General features: G+C 36.0%; 1 protein-coding gene across 1 annotated transcript in view; it reads left to right on the plus strand.

The window, feature by feature from the left end:
- ROCK2 (Rho associated coiled-coil containing protein kinase 2) overlaps window positions 1-20,720 on the plus strand; it is a 231,547-nt gene that overhangs the window by 167,521 nt on the left and 43,306 nt on the right. The window contains exons 5-7 of the mRNA XM_042783674.1: window positions 9,048-9,308; window positions 12,996-13,140; window positions 16,138-16,276. Of these exons, the coding sequence (XP_042639608.1) occupies window positions 9,048-9,308; window positions 12,996-13,140; window positions 16,138-16,276 (545 nt within the window). The remainder of the gene's footprint in view (window positions 1-9,047; window positions 9,309-12,995; window positions 13,141-16,137; window positions 16,277-20,720) is intronic.

Here is a 20,720-nt window from a genome sequence, read left to right on the forward strand (position 1 = left end):
CCTGTACCTTGACCAGGAGGCTGTCGTTCGAACAGAACAAGGGAACACTACATGGTTTAAAATCAAGAAGGGAGTGTGTCAGGGTTGTATCCTTTTCCCACACTTATTCAATCTATATGTTGAGCAAATAATCCAAGAAGCTGGACTGTATGAAGAAAAACATGGCATCAGGATTGGAGGAAGAATCGTTAACAACCTGAGATATGCAGACGATACAACTTTGCTTGCTGAAAGTGAGGATGACTTGAGGTACTTACTGATGAAGGTTGAGGAATACAGTATGAAGTATGGATTACATTTCAATATAAAGAAAACAAAACTCCTCACAACTGGACCAATGAGCCGCATCACAATAAATGGAGAGAAGTTTGAGGTTGTCAAAGAATTCACATTGCTTGGTTCTACAGTCGATGCCAATGGAAGCAGTAGTCGGGACATTAGACGACGTGTAGCATTGGGAAAGTCAACTGCGAAGGAACTGTTTCAAGTGCTGAGGAGCAAGGATGTCTCCTTGATGACTAAGGAGCGCCTGACACAAGCCATGATATTTCCAGTTGCCTCATATGCATGTGAGAGCTGGACAATGAATAAGGAAGACTGAAGAAGAGTTGATGCTCAAAAGAGTTGCGGTGCTGGCGAAGAATGCTGAAGGTACCATGGACCGCTAAAAGAACTACAGATCTGTCCTGGAGGAAGTGCACCCGAAATGCTCCTTGGAAGCCAGAACGGCCAGACTTCGTCTCACCTATTTCGGTCATGTTGTCAGAAGGGACCATTCCCTGGAGAAGGATGTCATGCTTGGTAGGATGAAGGGTCGATGAAAGAGGGGGAGGCCATCAATGACATGGATTGACACAGTGGCTGCAGTGATGGGCTCTGGTATAGCAAAGATTGTGAGGCTGGCGCATGACCGGGCAGTGTTTTGTTCTGTTGTACGTAGGGTTTCTATGAGTTGGATCTGACTTGCCGGCACCTAACAACGATATAACAGCAACTACTAATGATTATTACATTAAATAACCACAGACTGTAAATATCTTCAATTTTCCCAAACTTCCAAGTTTGCTAATTATTTATCTGTTCCACATATGATTTTACTGCCATCTGTTGCAATACAAATCTTACCATATTCCACTTCTAATTATCTGGAATTGGTGTGTTTGCAACTTCTTTGAAAATTTTCTCACCTGTAGTTGATCCATGCAGGCTATTCATACAGGCTAATTTTTTAGTTACTTTGAACTTGACATGAACTCCTCAAATAAACAACAATTGTGCAGTAATATTTGGTAACTCCCCAAGAGCCCAGGAAAGGCACTTAAAATCCTTCATCTTGTTTTTCATTTGATTATTGGTGTTATTCCCAGTTTCCTCAACTTTTGAGAAAATACTGTTGCTAAAAAGCTAATGGTCTTACTCATGTTTATTTTCTCTAAACATATTTCTTCATCTGCTTCAGTCGAACGCAGTTTAATTCACTCACCTTTGGTTTGGTTTTTTGGTTTGGTAAATAGCTTTCCTAACAAACGTACCACATGGAAACTCATTGCAATCACATTTTTAATTTGAGAAGAAATTATCAAATTTTTAATATTTCATATTTCTATTTCTTTCCAGTGAGTGAAGAACATTATGATGAGTTCTTAATTTGCTACTGTTGATGTACATTGTAGTCTTTTAGCATAGCTTTAGTGTCATTGATGCCATTGCATAAGGAATACTTAACCATCTAAGTCAAATAAGAATTCATGTTCCACTCTGCCTTAAAATTGTGACATTCAAAGTTTACTTTTTAATTTTTTCTCATTTGGAAGAATGGTTATGCACTGCTAATTCAAATAAAATGTTACAATTTTGTGATGTGTGACGTGTGAAACTCCTATCAAGTTATAACCATGTAAGATTTACAGTACAAAGCTGTGAAAGAATCATGTAAGGTCTTTGTTGCAGCTACTCAGCTCTGAGGAGCTCTGGTAGCATAGTGGCTAAGGCATTTGACTGCTAACCAGAAGGCTGGCGGTTCAAACCCACCAGCCACTCCTCGGAAGGAAGGTTGGGCATTCCTACTTCCGTAGTGATACTGCCTCGGAAACCCAAGGAGGGGTCACTATGAGTCGGGGCCGACTCGATGGCAAACAACAACAACTCAGCTCTGCTGTTGTAGCTTGAAAGCAACTATACATATATGTAAAGGAATGAGTGTGGCTGAGTTGCAGTAAAATATTATATGAATTTTACATACTTTTCACATGCCATGAAATACTCTTGTTTTTCCTTGACTATTTAAAAATAATCAGGTGGCCTGCTGGATTTGATCCATGGGTCCATGACTTATAGTTTGCCTTCCCCCCCCAGTACTAATCTCCTCCCTCTGTCCTTCCTTTTCCCCTCTTGAATTATATTCAAATCCTAAATACAATATTTTGTTCACTTCTATTTCAAAATACATATCTGTAAAAGAAAGACTCATTAAAAAAATTGATCCCAATATAGTTATTAAACCTGAAATATTAACAATAATTACTCTATGTCACATAAATCAGTATTCACTTTTCTTGTCTCATACTTTTTTTCTTTTAGTTTTATTTGTTCAAGTAATGGTTTAGAAAATTTTAACATTTTACCATACTTAATTTTAAATAGTAAAACATCACAAAACTCTTGAAATACTTGTTACCCTATCGAGTCTTTTTTTTCCCCTTCCTGCCTCCTGAGAGATAGTTGTTATCCTGAAACTGGTAAATGTCCTTCTTGTATCTGATCTCTTTATTTGTTTTTAGTGGGATAGATTCCTACCTTTTTAATTTCTTGTTTGATTATTGACTATTCAGGTTTTCATTTATTTCTCAAGTGAGTTTATACTTTCTCTGACTATATCTGTCATTTACTGTTCTATAGAATGTTATTGTTGGGTGCTGTTGAGTCAATTTTCTGCTCATGGTGACCACATATATTACAGAGTAGAATGTTCCTGGGTTTCCTAGGGTATAGTCTTTATGGCAGCAGATCACCAGATCTTTGTTCCACTGAGCTTGCTGAATGGGTTTGAACCACAGAACTTTTGGTTAGCAGCCAAGTGCTTAACCATTGTGCTACCAGGGCTACTCTTTCTTATGGCATTTGTTGTTGTTATGTGCCGTTGAGTTGGCCGCGACTCATAGTGACCCGTCCTTGGGTTTCTGAGGCAGTATCACTACGGAAGTAGATTGCCCAACCTTCCTTCCAAGGAGCGGCTGTGGGTTTGAACCGCCAGCCTTCTGGTTAACAGTCAGATGCCTTAGGCACTATGCTACCAGAGCTCCCTCGTATGGCATAGACTTGCCAAATATGTGTAAAAAAAAAAAAAAAAAAAATTATTTTAAAGTGTTTTTTCATTTCATTTATAAAATATACATTCCTCAATTTTTGTAGAATATCCCTCAGTTGAGTTGTCAAATGTTTCTTCATAATTAGATTTATGTTATATGTATCTATCTTTAGGAATATTTTAGACGCAAGAGAGGTTGTGTCATACTCACTGAATTCCATTAGGTGGTGCTTGATTACAATGTGTGATATTGATAAAATTTACATTGATCACTTGTTAAGGTAGGAAATTGTTCTTTTACCTTGTTGTAATTTTATGGGGAGGTACTTTGAAACAATGTAAATATACTGTTCCTTATTAAAGTTATCCTATTTGTCTGTCTGTCTGTCTCTATATGAACTCATGGTTTTCTATTTTATGTAATGGTATAACCTACTATTATCATTATTTATATAGATCCTCAGATTGCCCCTGATTTGACCAGTTGGAACTTGTTCAGGTTTGTTTCTATGACCTTTCAATTTACAGCCACCATTCTTTGCCCATTTTGGCATGATGGAATGTTCCAAGTTTATCCTTTATTTACCCTGCTCTGATTCCTTGTGGTTGAAAACAGTATTTAGAAGCCAAGATCTTGGTGTAAAGTATGCTCATGGCTATTGTGTTACTCCTGGGCCTTCTTGGTGAATTGATATACACACACATACACATAGAGAGAGAGGGAAAGAGAGAGATGTACATACACATAAGAAACATTTACAGATAAATTTTTTTTTTTGTATCTACTATGTGGCATAGTGCCTAAGGCATTTGACTGCTAACCAGAAGGCTGGCGGTTCAAACTCACCAACCTCTCCTCCGAAGGAAAGGAAGGTTTGGCAATCTACTTCCGTAGTGATATCACCTCGGAAACCCAAGGAGGGCCCGCTATGACTCGGATCCCACTCCACAGGAGTGAGGTTTTTTTTGTTTGTTTGTGGTTTTTTTGGTTTATCCCTTTTGGGCTCTGACATTCCACACAAGGCTGCCCCTCTGTATGAAAGTTCTCTTCACCTTGCCTGGCCTTGATATCCCTTGGCAGCCATCCTCATGAGTGAACATGTCTCTTTTGAGCCCTGACACCCATGAGTGAGTCACATTTTCGACTCCCTTAACTGTGTGTTTTGATGAATACAGATTTACATTTCTGATCATACTTCTGTTTATAATGCTTTTTGTATTCATTTACTTTGATGCCATGAAGATATATTTTGTTATCTTCTTAACTTTTTATTTTGAGCCTATAATCAATCCAGAATTGAATTTTTATTATAGCTGTGATATAAAGATTTTTTTGACAGTTCACCTTTTTGCAAGTATGTAATATTGACAGCAGTTACATTAATCGGCTGTGCAGTCCTCCATAAGGATTACAATTGTTTCCACATGAACATCCAGTTTAATCAGTATTGAAAAAACTTTCCATTCTCCATTGGCCTATAATGCCTGCTTTGTCATAATTCAGTTGCCATTGTGTTCATAAATCTATTTGAGAGTTTTCCATTCCATTCATTTACTTTGTCCTTACCACCAATACTACAGTGTTTTAATTAGCTCTTTTTAACTGCTTCATACTAATTGAACTGCTTAGGTTTATATGTATCATCAAATTTGGAAAGTTTTGGCCATTATTTCTTTAGATATTTTTTTCTGTCTCACCTCTTGCCATGTAGCTCCTAGCCGCTTTCTTGGACTATGTTGTTGTTGTTATGTGCCATCGAGTCAGCCCCGACTCATAGCGACCCCTCCTTGGGTTTCTGAGGAAGTATCACTACAGAAGTAGGATTGCCCAACCTTCCTTCTGAGGAGTGGCTGGTGGCTTTGAACCGTCAGCCCTCTGGTTAGTAGTCAAGTGCCTTAGGCACTATGCTACCAGAGTTCCTTTCTTGGACTATAGTTCACATATATAATCTCCTTCATGTTGTCCTCCATGTTACTTTTACTCTTCTTTTGCTCATCCCAGTCTGTTTTTCTTATATGCTTTGTTTTGTATAGTTTTTGTTACCGTATGTTTAAATTCGTTGATATTTTTCTTCTACAGTATATAGTCTAACTTTAACTATTTTTTCACCCAGCAAAATTGTTTTGAGATTTATCCATGATGTAAGATACATCAGTAATGTATGATGTATCATACATTACATCATACGTGATGTAAGATACATCAATAATTCATTTTTACTGTTAAGTAGTATTAGGAGCTCTGGTGGTATAGTGCCTAAGGCACTTGACTGCTAACCAGAAGGCTGGCGGTTCAAACCCACCAGCCACTCCTTGGAAGGAAGATGGGGCAATCTACTTCCGTAGTGATTCTGCCTCGGAAACCCAAGGAGGGTTTGCTATGAGTTGAGTCCAACTCGATGGCAAATAACAACAACAACAGTTACCAGTTGATAGACATTTGAATTGTTTACATTTTTTGGCTATTATATATAATGCTTCTCTAAACACTTGCAAGGAGTTCTGGTAGCGTAGTGCCTAAGGCACTTGACTGCTAACCAGAAGGCTGGTGGTTCAGACTCACCAGCGGCTCCTTCGGAAGGAAGGTTGGGCAATCTACTTCTGTAGTGATAAGGCCTCAAAAACCCAAGGAGGGGTTGTTATGAGTTGGTTCCAACTAGATGCCACATAACAATATAACTAACAAACACTTGCATGTAAGTCTTTGTGTGGACATAATTCATTTTCTTTGGTAGGAGGATAATTGTTGAATTGTATGGTAAATTTATGTTAACTTTTTGAGAAATTGCCAAGTTCTCCTATACTCTTGAGTTAGGAGTACAGGGTTGCTGAACTATGTGGTAAATTTTATGTTTAACTTTTTAAGAAATTACCTAACTCTTTTTTTAAAGTGACTGCCTATTTTGTATTCTTTCCAGCATATTTGAGGTTCTGGTTTCTTCACATTCTAGTAAAAAATTGATGTTTTCTTTTTTATTATAGCTATTCTGGTGGGTGTAAAGTGGTATCTCATTGGGGTTTTAAATTGCATTTCCCTAATTAATAATGTTCAACATATTTTCATGTATTTATTAGCCATTGCTATATCTTCTTTGGTTAAATGTTTATTAAAATCTTTTGCTCTTTTTTAAAATCGGGTTGTTTGTCTTACTGAGTTATAGGAGTTCTTTATATTTTTTAGGTGCAAGTGCTTTATCAGGTGCATCATTAATGGTGTCTTAATTTTGGTGAAATCCTAGGTATCAGCTTTTCATTTTACCAATTGTGTTTTTGGTGTGTTGTATCTAAGAAATCTTTACTTAACCCACAAGTTTTTTTGCATGTGTTTTTCTGAAAGTTTATATTTTAACTCTTTAAATCTATGTACCATTTTGAGTTAATTTTTGAGCATAGTATGAGGTAAGGGTCTAACTTTATCTTAGATGAACTAATGATGTTCAAGTACCAGATGTTAAAAAGATTGTCTTTTCCCTAATAAATTACCCTGGCACTTAAAAAAAAGATTAACCATAAATGTGAAGGTGTATTTCTGGATTCATAATTCTTTTTCATTGATTTATATGTTGGTCCTTTTGCCAGTATCTATACTTTCTTGATTATTAAATCTGTAGTAAGTTTTGAAATTGGGAAATACAAGTTCTGCTTTGTTCCATTTCAAGGTGGTTTTGGCTCTTCTTGGTTCTTTGCTTCCATGTAAATTTTACGATCAGTTTATTGATTTCTGGAAAAAACTTACTGGGATTTAGGTAGGGATTACATTGGCTCTCTTGATCAATTTGTGGAGAATTGCCATTTTCATAATGTTGAGGCTTCTGATTCATGGACATAGAATATCTCTCTCTTCAGAAACTTCCTTTTGTTGTTTAGAGTTAAATAGGATTTTCAATGTAGGAACCAACTTTATAATGCTTTTCCATCTCTTCATTCCCTTTTTCCCACCAGCTTCCATTTTGAAATTACTGTATTTTTGCAAATAATGTGCCCACACATACAATACTCATAGTGCACTTAGGAACATGTGTGGGAGGTTGCACTGTTGCTCCCCCACCCCCATAGTGCATGTGATTTGCATAAAAACACAGTATGGTGATTTTAGTTTGCCTCTCAAATGATTTAACTTTTCATCATTAATTATATTTAATTAAGTAAGTTTTTCTAGGTTCTTTCTTTATTCTTCTTTATTATGTTTCACACAATCATCTTTATCAGGATATAAACTAGAACAAATCTTTCAGAGATGGTTTGCCAGTTAGAAAATTTCTTAGAATTTATATGATATAAGGCATATTTATTTGGTTATCTCATTTGTTTTGTAGTCTACCATATTCTAGGATCAAAATTATTTCCGCCCTCAACCTTTGGAGGTATAACTTTGTTGTCTTTTATTTTCAGTATATTAGCTGAGATGTTTATTGTTAGTGTGATTTATTTCATGTTTTTGTATGTAATCTGTCTTTTCTCCTGGGAAACTTTTAGAATTTTTTTCTTGGATTTCTGAAATTTTAGTGCTGGCTGTCTTAAGTCTCCCTCTGTTCCATTTAGATACTTTTTTCAGCCCTGTATTTTAAACTTTATTGCTGTCTCGAAATTTTATTTACTTTTCTTTTTCTTACAGTCTTTTTCTATATCAGTTTAATGTTTAGTGAATATGACATCTGTTACCCTTTTGAGGGCATTGTTACTTATTTAAAACTGTTCTCAGTTTGTCCTATTAAGCATTTCCTTGAGTATTAGTTTTCTATTTTGTGAATTGTTTGCCTTTATTTCATGATAATGGTTTTTCTCAAATGTGGATTCTTTGTTTTGTTTTTACCTTTGCATTTTAATTTTCCTGTTTGTTTATGGAAATCCTTTCTGGAGAGGTAGAATATGTTATTGGGTGAGAAGTACAGACAGATACCTACCCTTCTGAGTTTATGGTTCTTCTGCCTCTCCTGGAGGTCAGTAGCAACCTTGGCTTGCCATCTTATTTCTCTTGTCACAAGCAAGATGGTAGTAGGGATGGGAAGAGAGAGGAAACAGCCCATTCCAAATGTGGCTACCAATTATTCATGCAGTGGTATGGGGCTTATTCCCTCTACTTATATCCATTTCAGGTTTCTCTAAACTGCTCCTACCTCCTCAGCTTTCTTTTATGTAAGTTAGTGGCTATAGTTTTATAATGTTTTGTTTTCAGAAGGTTTTTTTTTTTTTTTTGCTGTTATAAATTCTGGGAGCTCTGGTGGTGTAGTGTCTAAGGCATTTGACTGCTAACCAGAAGACTGGTGGTTCAAACCCACCAGCCACTCCTTGGAAGGAAGACTGGGCGGTCTACTTCCGTAGTGATACTGCCTCGGAAACCCAAGGAGGGGTTGCTATGAGTCAGATCCAACTCCACGGCTAGTGAGTTTGATTTTTCGTATTATAAATTCTACCATTTTTCACCTTTTTATATCTCTCATTTCTGTTGTTTTTCCTTTAAAATGCTTCTATTTAAATAGTTTCCTATATTGTATTCTTTAATAGGGAAAATGATTTATTTTTACATATTTTGATAGTAAGCTTGAAGAAAAGGTACACATATAAAAGTTTTGTCTGGTAACTGTTTCCCATGAGATATATCCAAATCTAAAATAGGTGATTTCATGAATTTTGACTTTGGTTTTAAAATAATTTGCCTGTTTCGGTAGTACGAATAACTTTTGAGTTTTGTTCCATTTGTTTGTTTTTGTTTTTATAATTTTTGTCTTTTGTTTTCCAGCTCTTTTGTGCTTTTCAAGATGATAGGTATCTGTATATGGTAATGGAGTATATGCCTGGTGGAGACCTTGTAAATCTGATGAGTAATTATGATGTACCTGAAAAATGGGCCAAATTTTATACTGCTGAAGTTGTTCTTGCTTTGGATGCGATACACTCCATGGGTTTAATACACAGAGATGTGAAGCCTGACAACATGCTCTTGGATAAACATGGACATCTAAAATTAGCAGACTTTGGCACATGTATGAAGATGGATGAAGTAAGCAAGTTTAAAAAAAAAATTTTTTTTTTTTTTTTGAGGAACAAAAATAAAAGAAACACTTCAAATCAGGACATCAAAACTGTGTAACAACCCAAACAACATTAAAAAAAAAAAAAACCTTAAAACATCTGTTTTACTAATAATCATTCAGCTAGCTTCAGTGTAGTAGATTAGTGGAATCCAAGAGAAATATGAACTTAGATAATGTAAATTTTATCTTCCTCATAGAATGTTGACAAGCATTTGCTATCAGTTGAAACTAGTTCTTATGTCTGATGATCTAGGTAAAGAAGTAGGATACAGAATATAAATGAAGGTACATGAGTATATCTATGCATTTTTCCTTTAAAAACAGGTAAAGAAAGATTTGTTACCACTTCCCACTTACATTTGCATCAACAATATAGAATAATTTTGGGAACATTGTACTTTACTATTGGAAAAATTCGTATTGTGTTTAATATGTAGTACTAACCTAGGAGCTCTGGTGGCACAGTGGTTAAAGCATTCAGCTGCTAACCGAAAGGTTGGCAGTTCGAACCCACTAGTGCTTTGCCTGGGAAAGATGAGGTGGTCTGCTTCTGTAAAGATTTCCAGTGTTGGAAACCCTATGAGGCAGTTCTACTCTGTCCTATTGGGTTGCTATTAATAAGACTTGACTCAGTGGCAGTGGTGAGTATTAAGTATAATGTTAATTTATTTTTGTTGTAAAACTTACTTTTTTTTCTCTGAGACTGTAATTCCACATAGGCAGGAATCATATTTATTTTGTATTCCTCTGTTAAATCTAGGAAATAATTTGCATATATTATATCTTAGAAATGTTAGTGTATATTGATGGCAAGCAAACTAGATCTTATTCTTAACATGGTTTTCATAACCTTCCAGTATACTTATGCAGCTAATTTTATTTTTTTGTTAGTTACCTCGTCAAGACCTTTATTTTTTAGTTAAGCTTATTTTCTTTACTCATTACTTCTTAACTTCTTCATGCCTCCTTTGTAACATTCACTTCTATTGATTTCCCCACCTTCATCAGTAATCTGCCTTCCAAACTCAGCTCAGGTTTTATTTAGAAAGTTCTCCCTAATAATCCATATTGACTGATTACTGTTATGTTACTATCACTTATCCAAAATTTGTGCTATACTTAATGGGTCATTTTTGTCTATCTTTGGTTTGTATGCCCTGTCTACCCAGCTAAAACTTAATAATCCCTCATCTCTTTGGTTTTCATAGTTTCTGTTACTATGTTCTTCATATATTAATCAGTGTTTAGTAGGTGTTTTTTGATTGTACCCATAGCTACCTCTTGTGGCATGTAGCATAATATAGTATAGGTTGCTATAGGGTTGCTGTGTGTCAGAATCAGCAGTGGTTTTTTTTTCCCCCCTTAGTATGAAATTAACAATGAAAATTATCTTAGTAAAAGTAAAATAATAAATAATTTTCTCATATACTCTAAACTCTTTTATGTCCTGGTGTACATTTGCTCAGTTATTTCTACACAGTTTATTTATTATTTTATACTTAAATGACTTCTATATTTGTTGTATACTTGGGAAAGTAAAATCAAGGAGTTATTTCTGCTAATTTGAAGAAAGTAAAGATTGTTTTTGAAATTAATTTTCCATATTAAACACAAGTTTATAGCACTTAAAGACATTCACACAAAACATATTTACAAAATATATTGAACTTCTTTTCGCAAAGTAGTCATAGTACTTATACAATATTTTCTTAGTTTTTATAGCCTTATAAAGAATGTGAGTAACAGTCTCTTTATTGGGAAGGTAAAGAAACTGACATTTAAATTAATCTTGAAAATCCCTGCAAGTTTGGACATAGTTGGAGGTGAAGGAGTACTATTCAGCACTATACTAGTATAGTGATTTAATTTTGCAGCATGTACACACACACACACACACACACACAACTAACTATAATGGTTGTCATTCTTGTCATAAAGATATCAGATAGGGATTATCTTATCGCCCACTGAAACTAAACTGAACACAGATAAAACCCACTGCTGTTGAGTGAATTCTGAATCATGACATCCCCATGTGTTACAGGGTATAACAGCTCTGTATATACAGGGTTTATACAGGGTTTTCTTGGCAAATCATTACCAGGCCTTTTTTCTGTGGTGCCACTGGATGGGTTCAAACGAACATTTAGGTTAGTGGTCAAGTACAAACCATTTGTTCCACCTTTGGTAGCATAGTGCCTAAGGCGTTTGACTGCTAACCTGAAGGCTGGCTGTTCAAGTCCATCACCCACTCCTCAGAAGGAAAATTGGGCGATCTACTTCCCTAGAGATACTGCCTTGGAAACCGAGGGAGGGGTTGTTGTGAGTTGGATCTGACTCAGTGGCAGTGAGCTTGTTTTTTTTTTTTCTTTTAAACTTGGTATAACTTCCTAATTGGCAAGATTTTTAAATTTAACCGTTTGATCTATTACTGCCACTTTTCTTTGGTAGAATAAGAAGGATAAAGAACTAAGTTATTTAGCCTCCAAACTGAGGCCCTCTCTAATCTTAATTGCTTCATTTTCTTTTGGAAATACAAACTTTCCTTTCTCTAATGATTCTTTTCTTAGAATCAGATGCCTTAAGATCATATTTTATATTTCAGACAGGAGTCTCAGATAATGACTGCTGGTTTCCACTCAACAGTTACATTAAGCCATTATAAACACATAATCCTCCACACAGACCTGGGGAATAGTTTTGTCTCACTGATGTCATCCTTTTCATTTGACAGTCATGCTCTGAAATTCAGGTCTAGAATCTGTCTAAAATACAAAATATTGTTAGTTATTTTAACTGTGATAGAATGAAAATGTGCTTTAAATGAATTAAAATGTGTAATATAACTAAGCAAATACAGTATTTCCCTATAGAAGTTAGAAAATAATTTAAAATTATGAAGACCATTGGCCCAAAATTAAAGCAGCCAGTGTCCCCCAAAATTTTATATATAAAATACAAATGATTAAGCTTCTGACATGAAAGGTAGAAAATGTCAGGCATGGTGGAGTAAGTGAAAAGACTGCTTCATGATATTAGCGAGATCATTGATATACTTGGAGAGAAATAAAGGCAAACAAATGACTACATGAAGTAAACTACTACTGTTGTTCTGTTTCAGAGTTTGTGATTTGTACTTGTAACTACTTCGTAATATAAGAAAAAACAAAATATGTTGACTTACATGGAATTCCCATGGAGTTTACCACCATTTCCTTCTTTTTCTTAATGAAGCCTGCTGTATTTTACAGTTGGAAATTTACCCCTAATCTCCTATAACTCAGATACTTTTATGTATTTCATAATGCATTCATCCTCTGTCCTCCCAAAGCCACGTTAACAATGAAGTTTTTTTGATAGCAATATGTAGTTGTTGGTTGTTGTTGTTGTTTGCTGTCGAGTCGGCCCTGACTCATAGCGACCCCTCCTTGGGTTTCCGAGGCAGTATCACTACGGAAGTAGGATTGCCCATCCTTCCTTCCGAGGAGTGGCTGGTGGGTTTGAACCGCCAGCCTTCTGGTGAGCAGTCAAGTGCCTTAGGCACTATGCTACCAGAGCTCCTAATATGTAGTTACTACATGTCTAATAATAAATGAATTGGGTATATTTGTATGTTTACACTGATCGTTTCTTTATTTCTCCTATTTACCCAGACAGGCATGGTGCATTGTGATACAGCAGTTGGAACACCTGATTATATATCACCTGAAGTTCTAAAATCGCAAGGGGGTGATGGTTACTATGGGCGAGAATGTGACTGGTGGTCTGTAGGTGTTTTCCTTTTTGAGATGCTGGTGGGTAAGTAATGATTTTAACTTGCTGTTTTGGCAAAACCCTTTTCATAACACTTTTATTCTAAATTAAGAATTTGACAATAAGAGGAAATTAATTGCCTGTGTCCTAGGAGAGACATGGAATTTCTCAAAATTCTCATTTAGTTGTATCTGATAAGACAAATTGTTAATTTAAAGATAATGTCAAGCCCCATACAGGAACAGTGATTGAATAGAGTAAATAGAGTGTAAAAGGAATTGAAATTATACTGCTAGAAAGGAAATAGAGCAAGAAGCAAATTTATAGCTGCTCTGGACCTTCACTCTTCACTCTGGATCTTCAGTCTTCACTCAAGATTTTCTTGATCAGCAAACAGTATTTGTTGTAATATTTTACACGTAAGGCTGTTAATACTTGTTTCAATACTTAAAGAGAACTAAAAGTATTCTTTGGTAATTATGTCATGGGTGGCGCAAATGCTTAAGCACTTGACTATTAGCCTAAAGACTGGTGGTTCAAACCCACCCAGAGGTGCCTGGGAAGACAGGCCTATTGATTTGCTTCCAAGATATCACAACCTTGAAAGCCCTACACAGTAGTTCTACTCTGCACATGTGTCTCCATGACTAAGAATCAGCTCAATGGCAAGTAAAAGCAACAACAAATTGATGTTTTAAACTGTATTTCTATTTCCTTGTATAAATATTTGGTTTGTAATTCTAGTGAAAGGAGTCATATTTGCATTTGACTACCAAGATAAATATATTTTAGAATAATTGTTTCAGAAAACTTGGAGACAAATATAATAATAAGATCGTCTATTTTGACCCAATCCCAGTTTGAAAGAGTCAGGTATTTCAGAATTATTCTTTACATCATGTGTTTCACTCCTAAGATTTACCATTCCAAGCACAGATATCCCCCGCTTTTCAAAAGTTCATTTTACGCCATTTTGTTTTTACGAAAGCTGACTGAAAGAAATCCAAAGAGGATTTTCACTTTAATGAAAAAAGGTGAAAAGTGAAGCTGGCATTCATCATTTGATTTGTAAAGAGTCGATAAAGAGGCAGCATGCATCCTGAGCAACAAGAGTAGTGTTACCATGCTTCTTTCTCAGGAATTGGACTTAGCATCTCAGCATCAAGCCACCATACCTTTGAACTGTGTCTGTGAACACTGTATGTTAGTGTTACTTTTAGGTTTTATGTGTTTTTTGGGTCTGGGAATTCTCAAAATTTTTTCCAGCGTAAATTAATAGCCATTTTGGCTTATGATAGGTTTCATAGAAACGCTCTACTTTCAGATACTGGGGGAAATCTGAGCTAGGGTCCCAGAAATATTTTCTGGCTGTTAGGTGGCTTGAGGATGAGGGAAGCAGATACTGTTAAGTCTACTTTTTGAGACAAATGTGGTAAGGCTATTAATACTGTATGGATGACTTGGGTTGAAAACATATTTTTAAAAACCTGGAAAACTTATTTTCCCAGATAACCCTAAAAGAACTTGGTAGTAGAAAAAAAATCTGCAAAATCTGTATGATAGTAGAATATGTTCATTGATTAAAACAAAAACAATGTTTTTGATACATCCCAAATGTAAATAATAATTAGTCATGGAACTTATTTGGAAGGCATAAAATGTCAAAGAGCATATTGTGTATGTAGATCTTCTTATGCTTCATCCCATGTCATAGTATGTTCTGTTTTGTTTTGGGCCTTTGTAGTAGGTCTCTGTACACATCATAAGTTCCTAGATAGTTCTCTCTTCTCCTCACCTCTGCCTGATCTGATGATGCCTTAGATTTTATCTTGTAATCTTTTGAAAATAGAATGTAATCTCTCATTTGCCTAGACTCTACTTCTAGAGATTTAGAAAATAATGCAATTTGGAAGATATAATTTGACTCATTTGAATAGGCCATTTAAATTCCTGTTACTGTTTTTGACTCTGAGAACTGAATTTAATGAATTTGAATGGCAGTAATTTACAGTATTCTGAACTTGCTCTGGTGCTTTCTCAGGTTGATTGACATAACTTCATTTAACAGACTCCACTGTAGTTAAAAATGGCACCAGAAAATCTTAAAGTCCCTCCTCCTCCACCCTCCCAACACCCCCTGCCCCCAAAAAAAGAAAGAAAGAAAGAAACACTAACTAAATACCCCTTTTGAAGTTTTAGATGATTGAGTGATTTGGAAAGTCTGGTTTATACTGAAGTTACTTGTAATTGGGGCATGCTGGCAGAGACTTTAAGCCTTGTGGTTTTAGATGAGTACTGGCTATAAAGATACCTTCAACTATTTCTATCTCTATACTTGCTTCATTGCCTCTTTGTCATAGTCAGCAGTATTGAGAAACAAATTCCTGCCCTTTTTAGCTCTAGCTATATGTCATCTTAGGCAAGTCATCTGTCATCTCTGGGCCCAGCTTCCTCATATGTAAAATAATAGGGTTGATCTCTTAGAGCAGCACTGTCCGGTCTATGATGATGGAAATGATTTATGTCTGTACTGCCCAATATAGTACATCAAGCACTTTAAGTGTGGCTAGTATGACTAATGAACTGAAGTTGTCATTATTTTTTTTTTTTAAATATTATTGTGCTTTGAGAAGTTTTCGTTCTATTTTAATTAAACTTTATATTGCTCCATGTTGCGCGTGACTACTGTATTGTACAGCTAAAGAGAGTAATGTCAATAGGCTGATCCAGCTCAAGCTTCTAGGACTTTGACTTATCTGACTCCACTTTCTGTTGAACTATTCAGTAAATTGTTCCTTTTTTTTTAATTCTGGAGTTAGCATTGTAGTTATTTTGCTTTTAATGGTTGATGGGTTATTAGTGTGGTTGAAAATAAAATATATTCTTTATCTGTGTTTGTTTTGATTGGCGCTCCAGTCTACATAGAGATCATTCATTCATTTTTAATCAATGAGACCAATTTAAATAATATATTTAAATATTAGCTGAAAAGTGTCTAATGTGCATTTTCTTACACTTGGTATCTTCCTTCTTGAATTTTAGGGGATACTCCATTTTATGCAGATTCACTTGTAGGAACATACAGCAAAATTATGGATCATAAAAACTCACTATGTTTCCCTGAAGATGCAGAAATTTCTAAACATGCAAAGAATCTCATCTGTGCCTTCTTAACAGATAGGTAATATATGTTCAGTTTCTTTGTGGAGAAGCCCCTTTCTTTGTTAATTTGTAGAAATGAAGGCATACTTAACTTTTATTTACCTATAAAATCAATCAGTTTCTTTCTTTATTGCTTTCTCTTTCTTCCTCTCTCTCTCTCCCCCTCCCTCCCTCTCCCTCTCTCTCTCTCTCTGTCTGTTTCTCTGTTTCTCTGTTTCTCCATCTCTTTCCAAGTTAAATGTAAGTCTGGATTAGCGTTTCCCTACTGCTCAGCCTGGTGTTGGGCTATGCTCATTATTTTGTGTATGCAGCCCAATTGTAATGTTCTATCCTTAACCCTCATTTCTAAAAAAGAAAACTAGAACTTGATAATATAATGTATTTGAGAGAACTACAACTTTTATATTATTCACGTTTTACTGTTTAAAGTAGTTAATCCATATTATCTTGTTAAGAGAGTATTTTGTGCAGATGAATACCCAAAACATGTTAATCTTTTTTTAAAATAATATTTTACTGTGGTTTTTGGTGAAGATTATACAATTTAGTTTTCCATTCAACAATTTCTACACAAGTTTGTTTAGTGACATTGATTATATTAGATTTAACTTTAAAAACAATCTGTGTTTGACTTCTGAATGCCTCCTTCTCAGTCCTTTTTTATTTACATTTTAATATGAACAAGTCTGATTTGGAAATTTTATATTTTTAAGAAACAAAGTAAAGAACATAGTTGTGAAAACCTACTTGGAAAAAAGAAACTAGAAGGCTGTTAAGATTTTATTCCTTGACCTTTCTATTTAATTCTTTTCCAATTTCCCATTTTATGTTTGTGATTGGACTTATTCTATCAAAGGATCTTTGGAAAATTATTTACTTTTTTGGAAACTAATTTGAATCCTTATAAGACAGTAAAATCAAATTAAATGATAACTAAGGGCATTTCTGGGAGCTCTGGTGGAGTAATGCCTAAAGCATTTGACCGCTAACCAGAACACTGGTGGTTCAAACCCACCAGCCACTCCTCAGAAAGAAGACAGGGCAATCTGTTTCCATAGGGATACTGCCTTGGAAACCCAAGGAGGGGTTACTATGAGTCAGAAATGACTTGAGGCAGTGAGTTTGTTGTTTTTAAAGGGCATTTCTAGTTCTAAAATGCTAAAATTTCTTACCACACCATATTGTTTGTCAGCCAGTTGGTTTATTAGAGTACTGCAATAAATATTCTCATATATTCATCTTTGCATAATTTTTACAGAATTAAATCTTCAAGGTAGAATTCTGGGATTCACATTTTAAAATTGATTGATGATATGCTTTTCTATTAACAGTAATTGTTTTCCTTACTCTAATCAAATTGAAAATTAGAAGTTTTTTCTTTTTCCATCTGAGGATAGGAAAGTTATTTTATCTTTCTTCTCAGAAAAGTTAATCATTTTTATATGTTTATGAGTAGTTTATAGAATAAAACTCTAAAATTTGTTTATCATGTTATTAATGAACAATGCATGCCAATAAACTCACAACAAAACTTACGTAGTGTGTGATTTGGAGAAGAGATGAAGAATTTATGCTGAATGGTAATTATAAAACAGACTGTTGCCTCTGCTAACCAAAAGGGGTATTACTAATCATTAAAATTTGCTCTAACAGATTTTTTTTAGGAGGGAGACTGTCTAGGATGATTGTAGGTAGAGAACAGGTATTTTAAAAATAAAGACATAAATGTGGCCAGAAGCACTTCCTTTAACATCTTTAGGTTTTCCTGTCTATATTAAAATAGCCCCCTGGATATATATAAAACAGATGTTCTCTATTTCCACACAATGTTCATAGAAGACTCAAGGTCAAAACATGTAAATCCTAGTTATGCTTTTCATGTATTCAGAATGATAATTTTAATACATAGTTTATCAGTAAATATGTAGAGTTTCAAATACAGTATATGTAGGGTTTTTTTTTTAAAGAACAGGAGAGACTTTTTAAATAATATTTTTATTGGAGAGGTTTTAAATGTCTCTTCCATGCCAAAAGTTAGAGTTTCATCCATTTAGACCCTAAATTTGATCATGTGGGTTTGGAATATACAGGTAATTTTTTATTTGAAAGTCTGTTGTGTACTTTTGACACAAACTATAAATAGAAATATATTTCATTTTTCATGGTATTTAGCTGTACACCATAGTTTTTTAAATCTATCTAGTGATGTGAAATGATGAATTAAAAGAGCTGAGCAGAAGATTTCAAAGGATGACTTGAAAAGTACAGCATTATAATAAAATAATGCAGAGACCTGGAGTTAGAAAACCAAAAGAGAGGAGCATGTTCAGCATTTCTTAGTCTGAAAGAACTGAAGAAAATATTCAAGCCTTGACTTGGAATATTGACGGATTCTGTGGGCAAAATTTCTTCCAAATTTGGAAGATGAGGGAGTTCAAAATTGAGTCGCAGTGAGCAGCACGCTTTATCCCTCTGGCATCTAAGGTCTTGGAAAACTAGCCACAATAGTTTAAATTGGGAATTTCAGGGCTCTGAACAGCTCACAGATTCAGAGTACATCAAACACAGAAGAACAGAATTAGAGGAAAGGCACAGGGAGACTATGTAGGAAAGAGCTACTGGAGGAGGATGGACGGGCATCCAAGAGAGGCATTGGAAACTCTTCTGGAGCAGTCACTGTGTGCCGGGCTAGGGCACCTGCCTGAGATCCCCAAGCCAAGAGGGAGGATGCCTTATAACAGCTTACCAGCGACCACTCTAATATTTCGGTGGGCAGCGGCAGAGACCTGCCTCCAGCAGCTCATCTTGATTTTTTTGGAGGTAATTTGGGTCTTCTGGGGGTGCTGGCTGTGGGCACGGACACCCCCCTGAGATTTGGAGGAAAACTTACTGTTGCGACAAGAAGGGTAGCTCCCTCCCCTCCCAGCAGGTCACAGAGTAGATTGGGATCAGACTGGGAGACATTGTGATTTTCTTTGTCACAGAGATCAGGACTGCAGGTCACTAGCAGGTACTCTCCCAACCCACAGCTCAAACTGCGCACATCTTTGGTGCTGCAGCTGGGCGGTATCACAGACAAACTCCAGAGCTGGCCATTAGCGATCTGGCGGGATTACGTCAGCACCGTGGGCAGAGCGATCTGGCGGGATTACGTCAGCACCGTGGGCAGACGGAACAGGGAGGGAAGAAACTGCACTCCTGGGATTTTTGCCTTGGAGCTGTTCTTTAGCGCTGTGGGGGCCTCGGAGGCGAGATCTTTGAACATGCCTGAAATTGGTGGAAATTTGTGACGCCCTAACAATAAGAATCTTTCCTGAAGTTGAGCTGCAGTCTTGCAAATAAATACATCATCAAAAATAGCCTGCTCAAAGCCCTAGAAACTGACCCTAGCAACACCAAGCTTTCCGTCTTCCACTCCCACCTTCTCCGCCAGTATCTTCACTCACTCAATAGAGGAAAACATATTCAGCCAATTACTATAAAACCTCCCGCTTTGAAGTCTAAACTCTCTTTACAACAAACAGAAACACATATCCACACTATACACAGGGATTCTACCACCACAAAGAAAACAGCAGAGCGACCCAAAACACTTGCATCAATAATAATAATAATAATAATAAAAACCCATCAGCTTCACCTTTTCAAAATATTGAGCCATAAAACCAAGACAAAACAAATCAACACGTAACCAGCAGCTAGTGACAACCTAAAGAGACAGCGCTCTACCAGATTCCAGGGACTTAAGAAGAGGTTCTGCTTCCAGTAACCCCAACAACTCTCCAGGAGTGCATTGCACAACTGAAGAGGTCCTCGGAAACCCAAGGAGGGGTCGCTGTGAGTCAGGGCTGACTCGATGGCACATAACAACAACAACAACAGTCTATACCTTCCTTTTTTTTTTTTTGCTTGTTTGTTTTGTCCTGTTTTTATTTTCTTTTGTATTGTTGGTTTGTTTCTTTCTTTGTTTTCTTTGTTCATTACTCTCCTTCTCTACCTTTTTACTCTCAGTGACCTATCCCCAGATATTGCAGGTTTATCTGTTTTCTTCTTCTTTCCCCCCCTTTTTCTTTTTTTGGGTTACTGGTCCTGTGTGATATCAGGGTGTATTTTTTGTCCATGTGCTTATAGTTTGTTCAATGGTTATTCAATTATAATTTTTGCCTAACTGACTGGGAGACAGCAACAGTCCTCATAAGATACAAGTACACCCACATCTCCTGCAACTTCACTTACTGAGCAAGAGCCACTACCTCCTTCTCCACCAATGGGCCAACGATAAAAAACCACCAAGAAGAGCCTAAATCACCCTTGGCTGCTCTTCATAAACAATTAACAGAGATCTTAATACAATACCACGATGCCTCGGAAACAGCAGACCATCACAGTCCACACAAAGAAGAAAGATAAAGTGGTAGAAACAAGAGAACAGAATACTGACCCAGAACACATCCCTGAGGAAG

The sequence above is a fragment of the Orycteropus afer genome, unplaced genomic scaffold (assembly GCF_000298275.1).
Source record: "Orycteropus afer afer isolate SDZICR_OR568_19922 unplaced genomic scaffold, OryAfe1.0 scaffold00025, whole genome shotgun sequence".
In the NCBI taxonomy this organism is placed as follows: domain Eukaryota; kingdom Metazoa; phylum Chordata; class Mammalia; order Tubulidentata; family Orycteropodidae; genus Orycteropus; species Orycteropus afer.